This window comes from Myiozetetes cayanensis, unplaced genomic scaffold (genome assembly GCF_022539395.1).
Source record: "Myiozetetes cayanensis isolate MyiCay16 unplaced genomic scaffold, myiCay2020 scf3, whole genome shotgun sequence".
Lineage (NCBI taxonomy): Eukaryota > Metazoa > Chordata > Aves > Passeriformes > Tyrannidae > Myiozetetes > Myiozetetes cayanensis.
In genome coordinates, this window is record NW_026087521.1 from 1,460,502 (window position 1) to 1,482,619 (window position 22,118).

Sequence of the window (22,118 nt, forward strand, 5' to 3'; positions counted from 1 at the left end):
TGGTCTCCAATATGGAGGACTGAGGGATGGTCTCCGAGATGGAGGACTAAGGGACGGTCTCCAATATGGAGGACTGAGGACCGGTGTCCAATATGGAGGACTGAGGGAGGGTGTCCAAGATAGAAGGTACTTGGAGGCAGCAAGAACCTGGGAAGCAAAGGGAACACAGGTTCAAAAGCCCTGGATCGAACTCCTGGGAAAGGACCCCAAAAAGGACCCAAACACCACACTTGGGGTGGGGACGGGGGGGTGACCACAAAGCTCTGGGGGGGACTGTCCTGGCAGGGTTGGGAATGTGGGGGACACAGGGGGATGAGCCCTAAATAGGGAGCAGATCTGAGTTCTCACCCTCATGGGAACTGCCAGGAACAAAGGGAATCCCAGGAACAAAGGGAATCCCAGCCCCATCCAAGCCCTGGGATCCAGGTGGAGCCAAAGGACCATCCCAGCCCCACTAATAAATAAAAGAACTCTCAAAGAGCTGCTAAAAGACCCTGAAATCCTTCCCCCGCCCTGCTTCCAGGTGTTCTCACCCTCATGGGAATACCGGGATCCTCAGCTCCAACCACCTCCAAGGCAGAACTGCATCCCACGGCAGCTCCCAGCAGCAGGATGGACCCCCCCTCCAGCCATTCCTAAAACTCCCACCACAAAAATACAGATTTCAACTGAGAAAAAAAAAATCAGGAAGATCCAGCAACCCCACATCCCAAAAAACCCAACAGTTTTCCTGCTAAAAGTCAAGGATCCCCTGGGGCTCCTTCCTTCCTTCCTTCCCTTCCTGCTATCCTAGGAACTCCAGACCCCCTGGCAGGTCCTGCCCATCCCTGGGGCTGAGGATCCTCTGGATAGGAGACAACCAGGCCAAAAAGGGCAAATCCAGAGGAAGAGGGAAAACCAGGAACCCCCGGATTGAGATGGAAAGTGGGGGGGAATCCCAGCCCTCTCCAGAGTTAGGAACTCCAGGTGAAGCCAAAGGCCCATCCCAGCCCCATTAATCATTAAAAGAAGCCTCAAAGAGGTGTTAAAAGCCCCTGAAATCCCTCCCTGCCCCACTTCCAGGTGTTCAGGGTGGCTGTAAATTGAGGATTGAGCACCAGCTGGATCCCTGCGGGGAAAACACTCCAGCTGCCCTTCTCCCACCGCAGAGAAACATCCCGGGAATGATTAACTGCTTCGTGTCCAGGGAGATTCACCATTTCCCCCCTTCGTTCGGGTCGTTCCTGGCTCGATCACCCGGAGATCTCGGCGATTACTCCGAGGTTTTAAGGAGTGGGATCGAGGATTTAAGGAATGGGATGGGGTTTAACCCCGGGGGGGTTTGAAGGAGGTGGGGATGGGGCACTTGGGAACAGCAGCAGGAGCTCCTGGAGCTGATGGAGCAAATCCAGAGATGTTCCAAGGGATGGAGCCCCCCTGCTCTGGAGCCAGGATGGGAGAGCTGGGGGGGTTCATCTAGGGAAGGGAAAAGGAGAAGGGGAAGGGAAGGGAAAAGAGAAGGGAAAAAGAGAAAGAAGGAAAAAAGAGAAGGTTTGGGAAGGGAAGGTTTGGGAAGGGAAGGGAAAAGAGAAGGGAAAAAGAGAAAGAAGGAAAAAAGAGAAAGAAGGAAAAAAGAGAAAGAAGGAAAAAAGAGAAGGTTTGGGAAGGGAAGGTTTGGGAAGGGAAGGGAAGAGAAAAGAGAAGGGAAAAGGGAAGGTTTGGGAAGGTTTGGGAAGGTTTGGGAAGGGAAGGTTTGGGAAGGGAAGGTTTGGGAAGGGAAGGTTTGGGAAGGGAAGGGAAGGGAAGGGAAGCTTTGGGAAGGGAAGGTTTGGGAAGGGAAGGAAGGGAAGGGAAGGGAAAAGGGGAGGGAAAAAGAGAAGGGAAAAAGGGAAGGGAAAAAGAGAAAGAAGGGAAAAAGAGAAGGGAAAAAGAAATGGGAAAAAGAAGGTTTGGGAAGGGAAGGTTTGGGAAGGGAAGGGAAGGGAAGGGGAAAGAGAAGGGAAAAGAGAAGGGAAAAAGAAAAAGAGAAGGGAAAAAGAGAAGGTTTGGGAAGGGAAGGTTTGGGAAGGGAAGGGAAAGGGAAAGGGAAAAGAGAAGGGAAGGGAAAAGGGAAGGGAAGGAAAAAGAGAAGGGAAGGAGAAAAGAGATGTGAATTCAACGGTGAATCAATTTAACTTTTATTTGAATGTTTTTAAAATATTAATCATTTTTTTTTTGTTTGAGACATTATTGTGTCATTCATTCTGACGTCATTGAATTGACGTGAATCGAAGGGTGAATGTTTTCACTATTCATTTCAACTAATAATTAATTTAATGTTTAATATTAATATTATTTTTTCCTATTTTCAAACATTATTGTGTCACTCATTCTGATGCCATTCAATTGATGAGAACTGAGTGGTGAATTAATTTAATTTTTATTTCAATATTTTAAAATATTTTTTATTATTACTTTTTTCTATTTTCTGACATTATTTTATCATTCACTCTGATGACACTGAATTGATGGGAATTCAAGTGTGAATTAATCCAATTTTTATTTGAATTTTTATTATTTTTATTTATTATTTATTATATTATTTATTATTATTATGTCATTGAATTGAGGTAAACTGAATGGTGAATTAATTTAAATTTTATTTGAATATTTTTAAAATATTACAATTTTTTTCCTTCTTTCAGACATTCTTGTGTCATTCATTCTGATGTCATTGAATTCATACAAATCCAATTGTGAATTAATTTAATTTTTATTTGAATGGGAGTGAATTACATTTGAATGTTTTTTGTTTGTTTTGTATTTTCTGACATTATTGTGTCGTTCCTTATGATGTCATTGAATTGATGTGACCTGAATTGTGAATTATCTTAATTTTTACTTCAATATTTTTAAAATATTAATTATTTGTTCTATTTTTAGACATTATTGTGTCACTCATTCTGATACCATTGAACTGAGTGGTGAATTAATTTCCTTTTTATTTGAATATTTTTTAAATATTAATTATTTTTTCTATTTTCTGACATTATTGTGTCACTCACTCTGATACCATTGAATTGACAGGAACTGAACAGTGAATTAATAATTTTTTTAATATGATAAAAATATTTTTAACATTGTTTTTTCTACTTTCTGACATTATTGTGTCACTCACTGTGATGTCATTGCATTGAGGTGAACTCAAATGGCAATTGCTTTAATTTTTATTTGAATACTTTTAAAATATTAATTATTTTTTCTATTTTCTGACATTATTCTGTCCCTCATTTTAATGCCATTGAATTGGGGTGAACTGAATGGTGAAATAATTTCATTTTTATCTGAATATTTTTTAAATATTAATTATTTTTTCTATTTTCTGACATTATTGTGTCACTCTCTCTGATACCATTGAATTGACTTGAACTGAACTGTGAAATAATTTAATATTTTTTTGAATGGGAGTGGATTCCATTTGGTCAAAATATTAATTATTTTTTTCTATTTTCAGACATCGTTGTGTCACTCATTCTGATGTCACTGAATTGAGGTGAACTCAACTGGGAATTGCTTTCATTTTTATTTGAATACTTTTAAAATATTAATTATTTTTTCTATTTTCAGACATTATTGTGTCACTCATTCTGATGCCATTGAACTGACGTGAACTGAACGGTGAATTAATTTAATTTTTATTTGACTGGGAGTGAATTACATTTGAAAATTTTTATATTAATTATTTTTTCTGTTTTCTGACATTATTTAATCATTCATTCTGACACCACTGAACTGACGTGAACTGAACGGTGAATTAATAAATTTTATTTAGTATACAAATATTTTCGACATTATTTTTTCTACTTTCTGACGTTATTGTGCCACTCGTTGTGAATGGATGTGAACTCGACTGTGAGTTAATTCCATTTTTATTCCAGTGGGAGTGAATCACACCCGTAAATCTCCTTCTCCGGGTCCCTGAAAGAAGACGGAGCCCGGTGGGAATTGGGACAAGAGGGACCATCCCCAATCTGCACCAGGAATGCTTTAGGTTGGATATTGGGAACGTTTCTCCATGGAAAGGGTGGATAAACCTTGGAAGGGGCTGCTCTCAGGACTCTGTGGCCCCGTTGGGAACTGGAATTTGGGGGTGGGCTGTGCCAGGAGCATCCAGAGCTTTGTTTTCCCTCCTGGATGCCCCATTTCCCTTGGCTGGGAATGGTTCAGCTGGAGAGAGACCTGGAAGCACAAGGGGATGGAGTTTAAACCTCGGAATTTCTGAGAATCATGGAATGGGTTGGGTTCCAACCCCAGGGACACCTCCCACTGTCCCAGGTTGATCCAACCTGGCCTTGGACACTCCCAGGGATCCAGGGGCAGCCACAGCTTCTCTGGGAAACCCAGTCCAGCCCCTCCCCACCCTCCCAACCAGCAATTCCTTCCCAATATCCCACCGAAATCTCCACTTTTCTTAACCCATTCCCTGTGTCCTGTCCCTCCAGGCCTTGTGCCCAGTCCCTCTCCAGCTCTCCTGGAGCCCCTTCAGGCCCTGCCAGGGGCTCTCAGGTCTCCCTGGACCCTCCTCTTCTCCAGGTGATCCCCCCCGCCCTCCCACCCTCTCAATAACAATCATTACTCTGAACACGTTATTCGGGCATATAATTATTAACCCACACTGATTTGGCGCAGATTCATCAGCAGCCGCTTTTAACCGGCACCAAAGAACCCCAAAAAGTCACTTCCCGGCCGTTCCGCCCCATAAAACCTCTCCCTCCTCCTCCTCCTCCCGCCCCCGCCCGGCGCCACCTCAGCGCCGCCATCATGGCGTCACTCCTCTCAGAACTACAACTCCCATCACGCCCCGCGGCGATCGCCCGCAGGGACCCGCTGTGGCGTGGCGCGAAGGCTGCCGGGAGTTGTAGTCCTGGCGGGCGGGGAGAGAACTCCCGGCGGGCGGAGGAAGCGGGGGCGGCGTGGCCGGGGCCGGGAGCGGGGCAGGATCCCGGGATCGGGATGCGGGAAGCGGCCCGGGAGGCGGCCTGGCTGCCCGCAGCGACACCATGCACCCGGCCCTGGCGGTGGGGCTGGTGTTCGGCGGCTGCTGCAGCAACGTGGTGTTCCTGGAGCTGCTGGCCAGGTGCGGGGCCGCGGGGAGGGGCTGGGGGAGCAGGGAATGGGATCGGGATGAGCGTCCCGGCGTTGTCCCCAAACCCTGTTCAGGGTTGGTGAGGGGAGGAAGCAGCGGCGGTGCCAGGGAGGATCCTGGAGATTATGGGGGGATTTGGGATGAGGGGTACCTGGGGTTGATCGGAGCGGTCCTTGGATCACCCCCCCTCCCACCCTGGGGGTCATTCCCAATCCTAGGGCTCCTCATCCATGTGCCAGCAGAGCCCAGGTGTGGATCATCGCCTTTCCCGATGGGGGTTTTAGGGTGGTGTTGGGGTCGTCCCCCTCGGTTTGGGCCGTGTCATTGACCTGACCTGGCACTGGGTGGGGGGTCCCACTATTTGTTCCCAAAGCATCCCCGGCCACCGCTGATTCCCGGCTGGAATGCCAAGGAGGAGACGTGCAGGACCTGCCTGGGGGTGGGAGGGTCCTTGGGGACGAGCAGGGAATGTTTTCCAGCTGGAAATGTGATCTTTGGCAGCCAAGGGCGGCGCGTCCCCCTGGGCAATGGGAGGGGACGGGACTTTGCCGGGTCGGGACTGGGGGTTTTTTTATTTTTTGGGAGGAATTTCACCTTCCCCACCCTGCTGTGAGGGATGGCAGGGCTTGGCAACGGGGAAGGGAAAGTGGAAAGGCCTAGACCTGAGTGGGAAAAAGCAACGATGGAACTAAAATCTCAAGGAGTCACTTGGAGCTGCATCCCCTGAACACTCAGTGCTCTCGTCACTTCAGGCGTTCAAAACTAATCCTTTCTCCCATCAGTATCCCGGATTTTGAAGGGAAAAAGGGAGTGCAAAAGCCCAGGACGCAGGTACCTTCACACGAGGTTGCACAGTCACTGGATGAAGCAAGAAGCCATTCCTGGAGTTTGCCTTCCAGGGATTGCTCCGATCTTTTCCTGCCTGGCTCGTGTTGCAGCATCGGTGACAGAGGAGGAATGAACCCCTGGGAAGCGAAGGAAATTTTGGATCTGGCTCCCACCAGACCTTAAAACGTTTGGCCCTGTTCAAAGCCTGAATTCAGTATCCTAAACCCCAGCCAAATTCCAGGAGTCCGGTTGCAGACATCAAGGAAAAGCTGCTTTTCACACACTTTTATTCCTAAGCATCCATCCTCTCATCCACTTTGGAAATTCCTCTGATCCCTCCAGCTCAATTCCTGTGCCCTGGTCACTGGAATTGGGGTGACACCCAATATTTCTTTGGGGTTGTGGTGCACCTGGAAGGAAAAGTTCCTCCTGCAGATGGATATTCCCATTAAAAACAAAGCCCTGGAACAGCAAAAGGCAGTGCCCAGACTGGGAGTCTGGTGAGGAATAACAGAGAGGTGTTGGGGAGAAATCAGCTCAGGGATTTATGAGGAAAAAGATGAGGAATGAGAACTGTTTAGTCTGGAGCTGCCTGAGAACAGACAAAAGACTTGAAACCTGGGGAAAGTGGCTGAGAAAAGAGGAGAGAAATTCTTCTGCCAGGCTGGGGAGGCAGAACAAAAAAATCAGGGGCTTGAAAGAGGTGTGAAACAGGCCCAGAAAAATCAGAGTTTGTGGGTTTGGAACAGAGGGAGAGCAGGGAAAGCCCTGGCTGGGAGGATTTTATCACTTGGCTGCAGCTCAGAGCAGATGTTGGGGCCATAAATCCAGGCTCGTTGGCACCTCTTGGGCTGTGGGAGGGTTGTGAGGCAAAGAATGGGCAGATAAAACCCTTTTTTATCTCCCTCTTATCAGTCCCCACATAACCCTGATAAAGGCAGGTCATGCACAGGGATCTGGGAATTGGGAGGGAGCAAAGTCCAGTGCCTGGGAAGGGATGTTATTGAACCCAGGAACTTGGATGATTCCAAGAGTTTCCACCTGCTTTGTGTTCCCTGTTTGCCATCCTGGTGTCTCTCCTCTCCCACGGAGCAACTTTTGAACTTCCTGGGAGCAATTAAGCCCCGAGGAATGTGGGAGTTGGCAGGAAGAATGCAGCCTTTTTCCAGGTTTTCCAGTTCATGCCAGCTCTGCCTGAGCCTGGAAATCCTTCCCTGTTCCCTGGGAGCTCCTTGGGAAGGAAACCCTTTGGGGCTCCTGGGATGAGCTGCTTTAGGTTCCTCCCTGATCCTACAGCCCCTTTTTGTGGCATCCAGGAAGAGAGAGGAGAGCAGGGAGCTAAAAATTCCCGAGTGAATGGAGAGCAGATGCAGGCTCTGGGATGGGGCACAGGCAGGACAGGGACACTGAGCTGGCATTGGCACTTCCCAAGTGCAGTGGGAATAAGGAATACCAGAAATCCAGGACTGGACTCTTATTATTCCTGGCCTTGTAGAAGACACTTCGGTGGATGTTCCTTATCCATGCCCTGTATCCTGGTGGGATGTTACACAGACCAGTTTCCTCTTTCACTTCCCGAGGGATTCACCACTCCCTCTGTCTTTGGGAATGTTTGGGAAAGGGATTCCTGCACATTGTCCTCCTGGATTTCACCTTACACAGACCAGTTTCCACTTCCCGAGGGATTCACCACTCCCTCCCTCTCTGGGAATGTTTGGGGAAGGGATCCCTGCCTGTTATCCCCAAGTTCTGTGGGATAAACCCCCTCAGGGAGGTGTTTACCAAAGGGAACAGGAAATCCTGGACAGGGAAAGCCTCTCCAGGCCGGTTTCCCTGTGGGATAAGGAGCTGTTTTCCCGCTTTTTATTGGCACCCCGTGTTTTCCAGGGCCTTGTTTCACCCTCCCCTTCCTTTTCCATGCCCTCAGGCGCTTTCCAGGATGTGGGAACATCGTCACCTTCTCCCAGTTCCTGTTCATTGCCGTGGAAGGTTTCATCTTCGAGGCCAATTTTGGGAGGAAGAGCCCGGCCATCCCAATCAGGTACAGCGGATCCCAAACTTTGGAAGGGGCAGGGATGACCCGGGACCTCCAAAAAGCCTTTATTAAAAAGGGTTAATCCACTTGTCCTGCCTTAATCCCACCCATCCTGCAGCCACCCTGGAAAACCTGTGGGGCCTGAGGAAAACATGGACTGTTCCTCAGGAGAATTGGAAAAACATGGACTGTTTCCTCCCTGAGGAAAACATGGACTGTTCCTCAGGAGAATTCCTGACAAGGGCCTGAGGAAAACATGGACTGTTCCTTGAGGGAATTCCTGACAGAGGCCTGAGGAAAACATGGACTCAGGGGAATTCCTGAGAGGAAATGTCCTTCAGATCCTTCCCTGTCAGAACCTGTGGGGGCCTGAGGAAACATGGACTGTTCCTCAGGGGAATTCCTGACAGGGGCCTGAGGAAAACATGGACTGTTCCTCGGGGGAATTCCTGAGAGGAAATCTCCCTCAGATCCTTCCTTGTCAGAACCTGTGGGGGCCTGAGGAAAACATGGGCTCCTTCCTCAGGGGAATTGGAAAAACATGGACTGTTCCTCAGGAGAATTCCTGACAGAGGCCTGAGGAAAATATGGACTCAGGGAAATTCCTGAGAGGAAATGTCCTTCAGATCCTTCCCTGTCAGAACCTGTGGGGCCTGAGGAAACATGGACTGTTCCTCAAGGGAATTGGAAAAACATGGACTGTTCCTCAAGGGAATTCCTGACAGAGGCCTGAGGAAAACATGGACTGTTCCTCAGGAGAATTCCTGACAGGGGCCTGAGGAAAACATGGACTGTTCCTCAGGAGAATTCCTGACAGGGGCCTGAGGAAAACATGGACTGTTCCTCAGGGGAATTCGAAAAACATGGACTGTTCCTCAAGGGAATTCCTGACAGGGGCCTGAGGAAAACATAGACTCAGGGAAATTCCTGACAGGAAATCTCCCTCAGATCCTTCCCTGCCAGAGGCCCAGGTGGAACATTTTCCACAGGGGAAGAGTTGAATGTGGTTAAAGAGCTTTTTATCTTATTTAAAGAGAGTTTTGCTGGGAATCCAAAGGATCCCTGTGAGGGCACCCAGGAGCTCCTGCTCCGCTCCGGGGCCTTTTCCCTGTAAACCCAGGAGGATTCCCTGAGCGTTCCCAGCATTCCAAGGTGGGATTTCTGGGTGTTGCAGGTACTATGTGGTGATGGTGGCCATGTTCTTCACCGTCAGCGTGGTCAATAACTACGCCCTGAACCTCAACATCTCCATGCCCCTGCACATGATCTTCCGCTCGGTGAGTGCTGCCCCTTGGCATTTTATTCCCTGCTTTTCCCCACCACCTCTGGAATTCTTATTCCCAGCGCCTCTCCCTGCTCTGGGTGTTCTGCCACCCCCGAGGTCCCCAAAATCCTGGGAAAAATCCTGAATTCCAGCTGTTTTTGGGGAGGGAGGGGGAAACAAACTTGCTCTGAGAGCTCAGCTCCAGCTCTCCCTTTCCCCTTAAATCCCAGCAAATTCCAGCTCAGTGGGATGAGGGAATTCCAGAGGTGGTGGGGAACCAATCCCAGACTCTGGAATTTGGGTTTTGACCTAGTGGTGTCCTGAATCCCATTCCAGATAGCCTGGATTTGGGATTTGGTGTCCTGAACATCGCATTCCAGAGAGTGGGGATTTGGGACCCAGTGGTGTCCTGAATATCCCATCCCAGAGAGCAGGGATTTGGGATTTGGTGTCCTGAACATCCCATCCCAAAGAGCCTGGATTTAGGATTTGGCTCAATGGTGTCCTGATCATCCCATCCCAGAGAGTTGGATTTGGGATGGGGACTCCACCCCTGCCCTGGGCAGCCCTGCCAGGTCTGGACAACCCTTTCCATGAGGAAATGATCCCTGATATCCCATCCAAACACCTCCTGGCATAAGGAGAAGCCATTTCCCCTCATTCCCACCCCATCATTCTCCCTGACCTTGGATTTCTCTTGGAATTTTGGCACTGTGGGATTGAGTTTTGCATCCCAAAAACCCAAGGAATTTCATCCTGCTGACCCTCTGCTTTGTTTTCCCTCTTCCTTTCTTTTCCCAGGGATCTCTCATAGCCAGCATGGCCCTGGGAATCATCATCCTGAAGAAAAGGTAAATCCCAAACTTTCCTCAGGTCAGCCAGGAATGCTCTGGCAAATCCCAAACCTCTCTCCTGAATCCTTGAGGAATGTCCTGCCATTGATTTATCCTGATGGGGCTTCGTGTCCTCCCCTTTTCCTGTCAAATATTCCTACTGAACGGTGGGAAGACCGGGATCCAGAGGTGTTCCTGGAGCAGAGGCTGGAATAGCTCTTCCCTCTGCATTCCCACCTCCTGCTCCCTCATTTAAAGGGAAAAAGACTGGGAAGAGGGATTTTCCAGCTCCTCCCTGTCCTGTGAGGCTGGAACAGCTCCCAGTGGATGCTGCTCTGGATGTGGCTGGGCCTGGGATGGAGTTCACTCTCCAGGGAATCCCACCTGCCCTTGTGTTTGGAATTTGGGGCTCCAGGTGGGACTCCCAAAGATCAAACAGTCCCAAAAACACCTTCCCCTCATCCCTCCTTCCTCCTACCTTCTCCCTCCTTCCCACTGGGAATGGTGGTCACGGCACTTGGTCGGTGCTGCTGCTGATCAGGGAGAGGAGTTGGAGCCTTCCCTGATCCTGAGGGGTCCATCCCATGGGAAACAGTCCTGGATGGATCTCCAGGGTGAGCCCATCCCATGGGACACAGTCCTGGATGGATCTCCAGGGTGAGCCCATCCCATGGGACACAGTCCTGGATGGATCTCCAGGGTGAGCCCATCCCATGGGATACAGTCCTGGATGTTCCTCTGGGGTGAGCCCATCCCATGGGACACAGTCCTGGATGGATCTCCAGGGTGAGCCCATCCCATGGAGACAAGTCCTGGATGGATCTCCAGGCTGAGCCCATCCCATGGGACACAGTCCTGGATGGATCATCCCATGGGACACATCCTGGATGGATCTCCAGGGTGAGCCCATCCCATGGGACACAGTCCTGGATGATTCTCTGGGCTGAGCCCATCCCATGGGACACAGTCCTGGATGGTTCTCCAGGCTGAGCCCATCCCATGGGACACAGTCCTGGAATTGGCTCCACGGCACAAGGGAAGCTTCCAAACCCACCCATGGAGCCCCCCTCCAACCCCTTATCCCAAATTTAGGGGCTCTGAGGGAGAGCAGGAGCTGAGCTGGGTCACTGAGGGGTCTCCTCTCTCTCCCCTGGGCAGGTACAGCGTGTCCAAATACACTTCCATAGCCCTGGTGTCCCTCGGGATCTTCACCTGCACTTTCATGTCTGCAAAACAAGTGGTAAGGACTGGGAAAAGAACCCCAATCGTGGCTCTGGGCCTCGTTATTCCCACCCCTTCCCTCTAATTCCCTTTTCCTCCCTCTAAACCTCCTCTTATTCCTGGTTTTATCTCCCTGTGCTTTGCAGGGAAGGAATGCAAGCAGAAACATGGGATTTAAATTAATTATAAATACTTTTAAAACCTGCTTTTTGCTCAGAATAAACCTCTTTTTGGGAGCTTTCCAAGTGGCTCTGATTGTTTCCATGTCCCAAGTCTGGGCATCTCTTCCCGAGGAGCTCCCTTTTGGTGGGACACTGCCACTGGTGTTGTGTGGAATCTGCTGCAGGGTGGGGACCAAACTGTGCCAGGGGAGCAGCTCTGGGGATGGAAAATGGGAGCCCTTGGGGTTTGCCTGGAACAGGAGGCACAGAGCAGGGGCCAGGTGGGATGTGCTGATGATGACTCTGCTGCGTCCCCTCAGGCCTCTGACTCCAGCCTGAACGAAGAGGATGGACTCCAGGCTTTCCTGTGGTGGCTGCTGGGTGAGTGCCAGGAGAATTTCTGGAATATTTTCCATGGCTTTAATTCCTCTGCTTTTTGAACCCCACAGCGGGGTTGCTTCAGGTCTTCCTTCAGCTCACAATTCCACGGGGGAATCTCAAATCTGCCCCTTCAGTCTTGGTTTTATCCCTGGGGGTTGGGGTGGGGGCTCTGGGAAAATCTGGGATTGATGTCCTGTCAGGAGAGGCAAAAACCTTTCCTGGCACCCACCAATTTAGGGCTGAGCCTCATTTATTTCAAAGAGGTTGGAATAAATCACTCGTGTCTTTTGGCCTTTGGGATAAAATTACGCCCCAGGGCCATTCCCAGTTTTCTGACTGGGCTTTTTTTGCCTGGAATGGCAAATTTGGGGAATCTCCAGGCTTGGCTTGTGCCACATTGGAGTCTGTGCTTCCCTTGCAGGCATCGCCGCCCTCACCTTCGCCCTCCTCACGTCGGCCAGGATGGGCATTTTCCAGGAGACGCTGTACCAGAGGTTTGGGAAGCACTCCAAAGAGGCCCTCTTCTACAACGTGAGTCCCTCAGGGAACCTCCTGGAGCTCCTGCTGGGCCACCTGGAACTGCTCCTTTAAATCTGCAGCTGCTCCTTTAAATCTGGAGCTGCTCCTTTAAATCTGCAGCTGCTCCTTCAAATCCAGCAGCAGTTTTCTAACAATACTCATCCTTTAGCTTTTTGTTTCTTTAACATCTTTTATGTCCTTTCCCACCCTGAGAGCTGGAATTGGGATTTTGTTTTGTACATCTGGTTTTGCTGCTGGTTTTTTTGGTGGATCTTTCCCATCCTGGTGCCATCAGAAGGCCATCAGAACAGCAGATCACGTTTTCACAGCTGAAACATAAGATTATGTTCTCACAGCGAAATATCCTCTATCTTAGCATTATAAATCCTTACAGGTGGATTTTCCAGAGGTTGGGAAGTGGGGATGGGTTCCCATCACCCCAGTGACCCCCAAGGGCTCTGTTCTCTCCCCCCAGCACGCTCTGCCACTCCCTGGGTTCCTCCTGCTGGCTCCCGACATTTACCGGCACGCCGTGCTCTTCAGCCAGTCCGGTGAGTTGGGAACCGGGATCCTCGTCCTGGGTTTTCCTGGACAACCTCTGGAAGCTCCCAGGGTGGCAGTTATACCTTCCAGGTGTCACTTTGGGATATTCCAGCCTTTTCAGGGAGGAATTGCTGGCTGGGAGGGTGGGGAGGCCCCGGCAGAGATCCCTGGAAGTGTCCAAGGCCGGGTTGGAGCAACCTGGGCCAGGGGAAGGTGTTTTGTCATCTGCTGTTCCTCCTTTCCAAGCAGAAACATCTGCAAAATCTCTTGTGGTTCTCATTTACCATGGGAAGAATGAGTTAAATCCCCCAAAAATCAAACCGTGGGCAAGAGAACTGCCCAAAAATCAAACCAAGAACTAATTCACTGCCCAAAAAATCAAACCATGGATAAATTCACTGCCCAAAAATCAAACCATGGATAAATTCACTGCCCAAAAATCAAACCATGGATAAATTCACTCCCCAAAAATCAAACCATGGATAAATTCACTCCCCAAAAATCAAACCATGGACAAATTCACTGCCCCAAAATCAAACCATGGACAAATTCACCCCCCAAAAAATCAAACCATGCCCAAGAGAACTGCCCCAAAACCCCATTCCATGCCCAGATCTCGCTGTGCCTGAGGCAGGAAGGGCCCCCTGGGGCTGCAGTGAGTGCTGATGGGGGTCAGTGCTGGATTAGGGATGGACATCAGTGCTGGCCAGGGCAGGGATGGGTCCCTTGGGTGGTGTCCCAGCCCCTGAGTGACCTCGTGCCCCCCTCTGTGCCCCTCCCTGTGCCCCCAGAGCCGTTCCGGGTGCCGCTGCTCGGGCTGACTGTGCCGATCATGTGGTTCTACCTGCTGATGAACGTCCTCACTCAGTATCCTTTGGCCTCCCAGCTGCTCTGGGAGGGAGCAGGACGGGTGGGAAGGGGGTGTGGGGTCCTTGGAGCCCTCCCTGTGCTTGGGAGGCTTTGCTCAGGTGAGGAGTTGTCCGGTTGAGGTGGGAGTTGTTGCCCTGGAGGGAGATCTCCAGCCCTGTGGTGAATGAGGGGTTGGAAAAGCCCTCTGAGATCACCGAGTGCCACCTGTCACCCAACCCCGCCCTGTCACCCAGCCTGTGGCACTGAGGCCACGTCCAGTGTGTCCTCAAACACCCCCAGGGCTTGGGCTGGATGATCCCAGAGCGCTTTTCCAGCCTGATTCGGTCCCAGAGCAGGGCTGGGGGCAGGCTGGGAGATTTGGGGTGTCCCTGGGTTTGTGGGGTGTTCCCCTGGAGTGTCCCTGGGTTTATCCCTGGGTTTGTGGGGTGTCCTGATGTTATTCCCTGGGTTTGTGGGATGTCCTTGGGTTTTTCCCTTGTTTTGGGGGGTGTCCTGATGTTACTCCCTGGGTTTGTGAGGTATCCCTGTGTCTGTAGGGTATCCCTAGATCTATGGGGTATCCCTGTGTTTCCTCTGTATCCGTGTATCCCTACACTTCCCACAATCCGTTCCACCCCACCCGAGATGTGAACTTCCCCCCTCTCCATCCCTCCTCGCTCCCTCCCCATCCCTTATTCCCTCCCATTCCAGTCTCTCCTCCCTCTCCCAGATTCCTGAGCTGCATTCCCAGCTCCATGTCCCTCCCATTCCCCATTCCCATGATCTCCCAGATTCCTGAGCTGCATTCCCAGGTACGTGTGCATCCGGGGGGTGTTCACGCTGACCACGGAGTGCCCGTCGCTGACGGTGACGTTGGTGGTGACGCTGCGCAAGTTCCTGAGCCTCATCCTGTCCATCCTCTACTTCCAAAACCCCTTCACCGCCTGGCACTGGGCGGGCACCGCCCTCGTCTTCCTGGGAACCCTCCTGTACTCCGAGATCTGGAACGGCATCGGAGCCATCCGTGCCCGGGGCAGGGCCAAGGAGCACTGACACCCCAAAATTGGGGAGGGGACACTGGAGCAGTGACACAAACCCCAAAACTGGGGAGGGGACACTGGAGCAGTGACACAAACCCCAAAATTGGGGAGGGGACACTGGAGCAGTGACACAAACCCCAAAATTGGGAGGGGACACTGGAGCAGTGACACAAACCCTGAAGTTGAAGATGGGACTTTGGAGCAGTGACCCCCCAAAACTGGGGAGGGGACTTTGGAGGAGTGACATCCACCCCCCCCCCAAAAGTTAGGGATGGGAAATTGGGAGCAGGGAATTCCCTCCCCCTTGAGGGGGGTGGTTTTTACAGGAAAGGGGGGCTGGCTGGGCCGAGCTCCCAAAAACTGGGCTGGATCATGGACAGACACATCTTGGGGTTTTTTAATACAACCCCTTTTTGCTTCCAGCTTTTCCTCCTGTTTTTTTTTTTTGGATTGTTTTTTTGTGGTGTTTGGTTTTTGTTTTCCCATTGGAATGAGCCTTTGGAAGTCAAAGCTGACCTGGATCTCTGTTGTTGGCTCTTCCCATCTTGGAGCAGCTGGACCTGTTGGGTGCCATCCTTTGACATTCCAGAGGTTGAGCCTTGGATCAGCTGCTGGAGCAGCACCTTGGGTTGTTCCAGTGGAAGTTTTCCAGTGGAAATTCCAGGCCTGGTTGTTCCCTGAGTCCTTTGTCCCCTGTTCCTCCAATCCTTGTTCCCTGATCGCAGCACCTGTGCTGGGAGGGTGTTGGACACACCCAGAGCCTCCCAGTTCACCCAGTGGATCCCGCCCTGGAAAACGGCTCGGGGGGTGATTCCCAAGCTGCAGGATCCCACCAGGAATAGCAGGATCCCAAAAACCCGCTGTGGGAAGAGTTCCCTCCATCCCATCCCGAGCCATTGGGGGCTGAGGGGACCTGCAGCTCCATCCTGGAATCCCAAAGGATTTTTCTCTTTTCCCATCCCTTGGGATCAGCTTTGCTGCGTTCCCAGCACTGCTTTGACCTCGATCCCAAAAAATCTGCTGTGGGAAAAGTTCATCCCATCCCAAGCCATTGGAAGCTGAGGGGACCTGCAGCTCCATCCTGGAATCCTGAAGGATTTTCCAGTTCTGTTTTTCCTGAGCCTGGAAAAAAACCCCTTTTTTAAGTGTCAATCACGGGATATTCCCAAGGATTTCGAGCTTCCCCTTCCAGTGGGTTGGTGGCTCCTCAAGGATCCAGGGAGAGGCAAATCCTTTATCCCACTTTTTCCCCATCAAATCCACTCACCAAAAGCTTCAGCTCCACCCAGGATGGGGGTGGGAAAAGCCACATAAATTTGGGATGAGGAAATTCCAGGGGGAGAGGTTTCAGATCCCAGAATTCCAAATGCTGGGGTAGGGATTGAGGGATGTCCCATCCTGGTGCTGCTCCCAGGATTTTTTTGTTTGTTTTGGGAGCTTCCTGAATATTTATCATGGATTGGGAGAAATTTGGGAGAAATTCCCTTCCTGCTGGAGGCAAAATTAGGATTTCAATCCCCCCCTCTCCCAAATAAATGGGATTTATTGGGGTGATTTATTAGTGCTGATTTATTGGGGGGTGATGGTTGCTGATTAGGGGGTGGTTTTGTTGGGTTTAGGGGTATTTTTATGGATTTAGGGGGATATTTTGGGGTTATTTTTGTTGGGTTTCGGGGGTATTTTTTGGGGTGTTTTCATTGGGTTTAGGGGGTGTTTTTATGGATTTAGGGGGGATGTTTTGGGGTTATTTTTGTTGGGTTTAGGGGTATTTTTGTTGGGTTTCGGGGGTATTTTCTGGGGTGTTTTCATTGGGTTTAGGGGGTGTTTTTATGGATTTAGGGGGGATGTTTTGGGGGACATTTTTGTTGGGTTTAGGGGTGATTTTATTGATTTTAGTGTGGTATTTTCGTTGGGTTCAGGGTGGTATTTTGTGGGAGTTTAAGGGGTTTTTGTTGGGTTTAGGGGGTGTTTTTATGGATTTAGGGGGAATTTTGGGGGGTTTAGGGGAGTATTTTTGTTGGGATTAGGGCATATATTTTGGGGGTTTTGTTGAGTTTAGGGGGTACTTTATTGGATTTAGGGGGTATTTTTGGGGGTATTTTTGTAAGGTTTAGGGGGTGATTTTGTTGGATTTAAGGGAGTGTTTTTGTTGGGTTTAGGGTGTCTTTTTGGGTGTCTTTTTTGGGGTGTTTTTGTTGGGTTTAGGGGGGTATTTTGTTGGGGTTTAAGGGGTTTTTGTTGGGTTTAGGGGGTGTTTTTATTGGTTTCAGTGAGATATTTTAGTTGGGTTTGGGGGTATTTTTATGAATTTCGAGGGAATTTTTTTTTAGGTTTAGTGGGGTATTTTGTTGGGTTTAGGGAGTATTTTGTGGGGTGGGTTTTTTTGGGTTTAGGGGTATTTTTATGGATTTAGGGGATATCATTTGGGGGATATTTTTGTTGGGTTTAGGGGTATTTTTGGGACATTTTTGTTGTGTTTAGGGGGTATTTGGGGGGGATATTTTTTGGCTTTAGGAGTATTTTGGTGGATATTTTTCTTGTGTTTAGGGTGTGTTTTTGGGATATTTTTGTTGGCTTTAGGGTGTATTTTTGGGATATTTTTGTTGGGTTTAGGGGTATTTTTGTGGATATTTTTGTTGGGTTTAGGGGTATTTTTGGGATATTTTTTTGGGTTTAGGGGTATTTTGGTGGATATTTTTCTTGTGTGTAGGGTGTATTTTTGGGGATTTTTTGGGGGGTTTAAGGGGTATTTTTGGGATATTTTTCTCGGGTATTTTAGGCTCTTTAGGGGGTGTTTTGTTGCCTTTTTTCAAGCCCAATAAATCTGTCTCCCCTTCCAACTGTGCTGGTTTTGTCCCTCCTTTCCCCCTTTGCTGTTGGGAATCCCCTGCTGGTGACTGGGACCGTGGGGGGATGGTGGAATCCACACTCCTGGAATTGTTCCCGTTGGAAAATCCCCCTGGGATCGAGTCCAACCAACCCCCAGCCCTGCCAAGGCCACCCCAAATCCCCGTCCCCAAGTGCCACATCCCCAGGGATTTGAAACCCCCTCCCTGTTCCAGGGGGGTTTTTCTGCCCCAACCTCCAATTTTCTCCACTTTTCTAAATTTAATTCCACCCCTTCCATTTTATAAATTTAATTATAATTCATATAATTCACATCTATTTTATATATATAATTCATATTTTTATAATTCATATAATTTTATAATTAATATAATTTTATAATTTGTAATATGAAATTATATATTTATAATACTATAAATTTATAATATGTATATGAATTTTATAATTCATATAATTCAATATAATTAATTTTATAATTCGTGTAATTGATAGAATTCATCTAATTCATAATTTTATCTAATTCAAATATATACAATATCATTCCCCCCCAATTATATAAATATTTTTTCCCCCCAATCTCCAATCTAAAAATCACCTCCTGGTTCTCCTGCCTTGGAGAACAGAGAAAGAATCCTCAAACCCTCAGGATTTGGGGTTCTCCAAAAATATTCAAACCCTCAAACCACCTCTATTTGAGGTCCCCAAGCAAAACCCTCTGGATTTAAGGTCCCCAAAAAGACTCAAAGCCTCAAACCAGCCAGATCTGAGGTTCTCCTAAAAGATTCAATCCCTCAAACCCTCTGGATTTGAGGTTCCCCTAAAAGATTTAAACCCTCAAACCACCTGGATCTGAGGTTCCCCTAAAAGATTTAAACCCTCAAACCACCCAGATTTGAGGTTCTCCTAAAAGATTCCAACCCTCAAACCACCTGGATTTGAGGTCCCCAAACAAGACTCAAACCCTCAGGATTTCAGGACCCCAAAAAGACTCAGCCTCTCAAACCACCTGGATTTGAGGTTCTCCAGGCAAGACTCAAATCCTCAAGATCTGAGGTTCCCCTAAAAGATTTAAAACCTCAAACCCTCAGGATTTGAGGTCCCTGAGCAAAACTCCAACCCTCAGGATTTAAGGTTCTCCAAAAAGATTCAAACCCTCAAACCACCTGGATTTGAGGTCCCCTAAAAGATTTAAACCCTCAAACCACCTGGATTTGACGTTCTCCAGGCAAGACTCAAATCCTCAAGATCTGAGGTTCCCCTAAAAGATTTAAAACCTCAAACCCTCAGGATTTGAGGTTCTCCATACAAAACTCCAACCCCTCCATCCCTCAGGATTTCAGGGCCCCAAAAGACTCAGCCCCTCAAACCACCCGGATTTGGGGTTCTCCTGAAAGGCTCAGACCCTCAAACCACCTGGAATTTGAGGTTCTCCTGAAAGACTCAAAGCCTCAAACCACCCAGATTTGAGGTTCTCCTAAAAGATTCCAATCCTCAAACCCTCTGGATTTGAGGTTCTCCAGAAAGATTCAAACCCTCAAACCACCTCTATTTGAGGTCCCCAAGCAAAACCCTCTGGATTTAAGGTCCCCAAAAAGACTCAAAGCCTCAAACCACCCAGATCTGAGGTTCTCCTAAAAGATTCAATCCCTCAAACCCTCTGGATTTGAGGTTCTCCTAAAAGATTTAAACCCTCAAACCACCTGGATCTGAGGTTCTCCTAAAAGATTTAAACCCTCAAACCCTCACGATTTGAGGTCCCTGAGCAAAACTCCAACCCTCAGGATCTCAGGTTCTCCAAAAAAACTCCAACCCCTCCAACCCTCAGGATTTTAGGGCCCCAACGAGATTCAGCCCCTCAAACCACCTGGATTTGGGGTTCTCCTGAAAGGCTCAAACCCTCAAACCACCTGGATTTGGGGTTCTCCTAAAAGACTCAAACCCTCAAACCACCTGGATTTGGGGTTCTCCTGAAAGACTCAAAGCCTCAAACCACCCAGATTTGAGGTTCTCCTAAAAGATTCCAATCCTCAAACCCTCAGGATTTGAGGTCCCCAAACAAGACTCAAACCCTCAGGATTTGAGGTTTTTCCTGGGATTTGAGGCTGGATCTGATCCCTTCAGTTCATCCCATTTAACCAACAAACAACAAATCCTCACCCCTTGCCCAGCCAGCTCTCAGTAATTGCATTAATTTTGGCTGCTGAGCCCTTACTTGGTTGTTTAAATGCACTTGAAAATCAGATTATTATGACTAGAACACGTTTTATTTTAAAAAAAAAGGGATTTTGAATGAATTTTCTCACTCCCAACTCACCCGTGAACATTCCACAAACTCCCCCTTCCAAAATAATTCCCTGTTGCTTCCACACCTCAATTAATTCCATAAAAAAAAGAGAGAATTGAATGGAAAATATGGCCCTGTGGCTGTTGGGAAAAAAACTCTCCAGCATTTCCCAGCTGGGAGTGCCCAGGGAAATAATTTTTTTTTTAGCTTTGGGAAATAGAGAAACAACTTTTTAAAATAAAGTTCTAAATAAATAACTTGGGGGATTTTTTTTTTTGAGGGTTAATAAGAAATGGATTTAGTGATAATCTTGGATAGACTTGAAATATTTCTTAGTATTTATTTTTTAGAATTTGTCTTTTAGAATTTGTCTTTTAGTTATAGTACTTTACATTTTAGCATTTCATTTTTTGGATTTTAAAGTATTTGTTTCTAGTATTTATTTTTAAAGATTTATTTCTCAGTATTATTTTAGTATTTTTAGTATTTTAAGTAATTTTTAGTATTTATCTTTGGTATTTAATTTTAGTATTTTTTGTATTTTTAGTATTTTTAGCATTTAATTTTTGCCTTTTTTAATATCTATTTTTCCAGTATTTTTCAGGATTTACTTTCAATATTTATCTTTCCCTTTTTTTTTCCTTAGCATTTCTTTTCATTACTTATTTTTCCCATTTCTGGCACTTTATTTTTAGCATTTCAATTTATTTATTTCTCAGCATTTCTCTTTTCCTATTCATTCCTTAGGATTTCGTTTTGAAGGTTTATTGCCATTTTTGCTATTTTTACCATTTCATTTTTAATTAGTGAATTAAAAATTTTGAATTATTGAATTAAAATCAATGAATTAATTGAATTAATTTTAAATTAATGAAAACCTGAGTCAGGGTGGCTGAGATTTGGAGGGAGGGGGGTGGGGCCATCAAAGGTTGCTGCTCCTCATTCCCGGTGGGATTGGAGGCAGGACAGGCTTGGAATGGGAGCCCTGCAGGGGGAGGAGCTGAGGGATGGGAGAGCCCCACTTGGATTTGTTGGATTTTCTCCCGAGGTTCTCACCAGCTCCTGCAGGAATGGGAAAGAAGGGAACAATCACCCAGAGGGATTTTTATATTTCCAGGAGTTTATCCCGAATTCCCAGTTGGAAAAGCTGGAGGGTTTGGGGGGTGAATCTCCAGCTTTTCCAGTGGCTGCTCCGCCTCATCCAGAGGGGGAGGAACTTCATGGAGACGCCATCACTGGTTTTAGGGTTCCTTTGGAATGCTGGAAGTGTCCAAAGGCCCTGAGGGCTGGAGCCAGGCTGGGAGAGCTGGGAATGTTCATCCTGGAGAAGGGAAAGCTCCAGGGAGACCTGAGAGCCCCTGGCAGGGCCTGAAGGGGCTCCAGGAGAGCTGGAGAGGGATTTGGGATAAGGGATGGAGGGACAGGACACAGGGAATGTGTCCCAGTGCCAGAGGGCAGGGACAGATGGGACACTGGAAGGGTGGGGAGGGGCTGGACTGGGTTTCCCAGAGAAGCTGTGGCTGCCCCTGGATCCCTGGGAGTGTCCAAGGCCAGGTTGGATGAACCTGGGACAGTGGAAGGGAAGAGCGTGGAATTTTAAGGTCCCTTCCCACCCAACCCACCCTGTGCTCCCGTGATTCCATGAAAACAGCTCAAACCTTTCACCCTGCCCCTTGAATTCCCAGCTCCTCTTGGATCCTGGTGCTCCTCTTCGGGTTCCTCCAGGAGGTGGGTGCTGGGACCCTGGGGATTGTCAGCAGCAGGACCAACTTCCCTGGAGCTGGGAGGGGGAAATGATGGCTGGGTCAGAGCAGGAAATGATTCCTGGCTTCAAGAGGACAATAAAAAAGCAGCTGCACAGGTCTGGCAGCATTTACAGCTCGGTCAGGAGGGAGAAATCCATCCCAGTGCTTGGCTCCACAAAACCTTCTCCCAGTTCTCTCCCGATTTCCAGCCCAGGCCACGAGCACAGCCCTGGATTTTCATCTCCTGCTGTCAATTAATCCATCACCCAGGCAGCTGCAGGGAAGGGCTTCACCCCACAGCACCAGCTCCAGAATTCCAGCTCCTGTGGCTCAGCCACTGCGGGAAATGATTCCCTGGGGGGGAGTAAAGCGGGAATGGCCTCGGAATGAAGAGTTTTTGTGGCACCCCAGGGACAAGACAAGCTTTGAGTAGCCATTTACCACGAGCAGCAGCCAAAGCCCTT

At 48.6% G+C, this 22,118-nt stretch overlaps 2 protein-coding genes and 1 long non-coding RNA gene across 3 annotated transcripts in view; 2 read left to right on the forward strand and 1 right to left on the reverse strand.

Moving 5' to 3' along the window:
- Positions 1-4,927: 4,927 nt before the first annotated feature.
- Positions 4,928-16,437, forward strand: SLC35B4 (solute carrier family 35 member B4). Its single transcript, XM_050325230.1, has 10 exons — positions 4,928-5,095; positions 7,860-7,973; positions 9,142-9,244; positions 10,033-10,082; positions 11,223-11,304; positions 11,767-11,827; positions 12,249-12,358; positions 12,822-12,897; positions 13,681-13,756; positions 14,551-16,437. The coding sequence occupies exons 1-10, from the start codon at positions 5,019-5,021 to the stop codon at positions 14,789-14,791; spliced, it is 990 nt and encodes a 329-aa protein (XP_050181187.1). The 5' UTR covers positions 4,928-5,018; the 3' UTR covers positions 14,792-16,437.
- A 1,792-nt stretch (positions 16,438-18,229) lies between these two features.
- LOC126645157 (uncharacterized) lies at positions 18,230-19,338 on the forward strand. The gene is made up of 3 exons (XR_007630081.1): positions 18,230-18,393; positions 18,523-18,565; positions 19,294-19,338. It is a non-coding gene; the product is annotated as an uncharacterized LOC126645157 (long non-coding RNA).
- Positions 19,339-20,377: 1,039 nt separating this feature from the next.
- Positions 20,378-22,118, reverse strand: part of LRGUK (leucine rich repeats and guanylate kinase domain containing) — a 29,100-nt gene continuing 27,359 nt past the window's right edge. Inside the window, exons 17-18 of the mRNA XM_050325229.1 lie at positions 21,568-21,689; positions 20,378-20,971 (exon numbers count right to left, since the gene is read on the reverse strand). Of these exons, the coding sequence (XP_050181186.1) occupies positions 20,832-20,971; positions 21,568-21,689 (262 nt within the window). The 3' untranslated portion in view covers positions 20,378-20,831. The remainder of the gene's footprint in view (positions 20,972-21,567; positions 21,690-22,118) is intronic.

What these genes read in the sequence shown, in the direction of transcription:
- SLC35B4 (XM_050325230.1), top strand. Translation starts at nt 5,019, where the DNA reads ATGCACCCGGCCCTGGCGGTGGGGCTGGTGTTCGGCGGCTGCTGCAGC. An exon ending in ATCATCATCCTGAAGAAAAG is followed by an intron (nt 10,083 to 11,222) that starts GTAAATCCCAAA and finishes TCCCCTGGGCAG; the next exon opens with GTACAGCGTGTCCAAATACA. An exon ending in CGTGCTCTTCAGCCAGTCCG is followed by an intron (nt 12,898 to 13,680) that starts GTGAGTTGGGAA and finishes CTGTGCCCCCAG; the next exon opens with AGCCGTTCCGGGTGCCGCTG.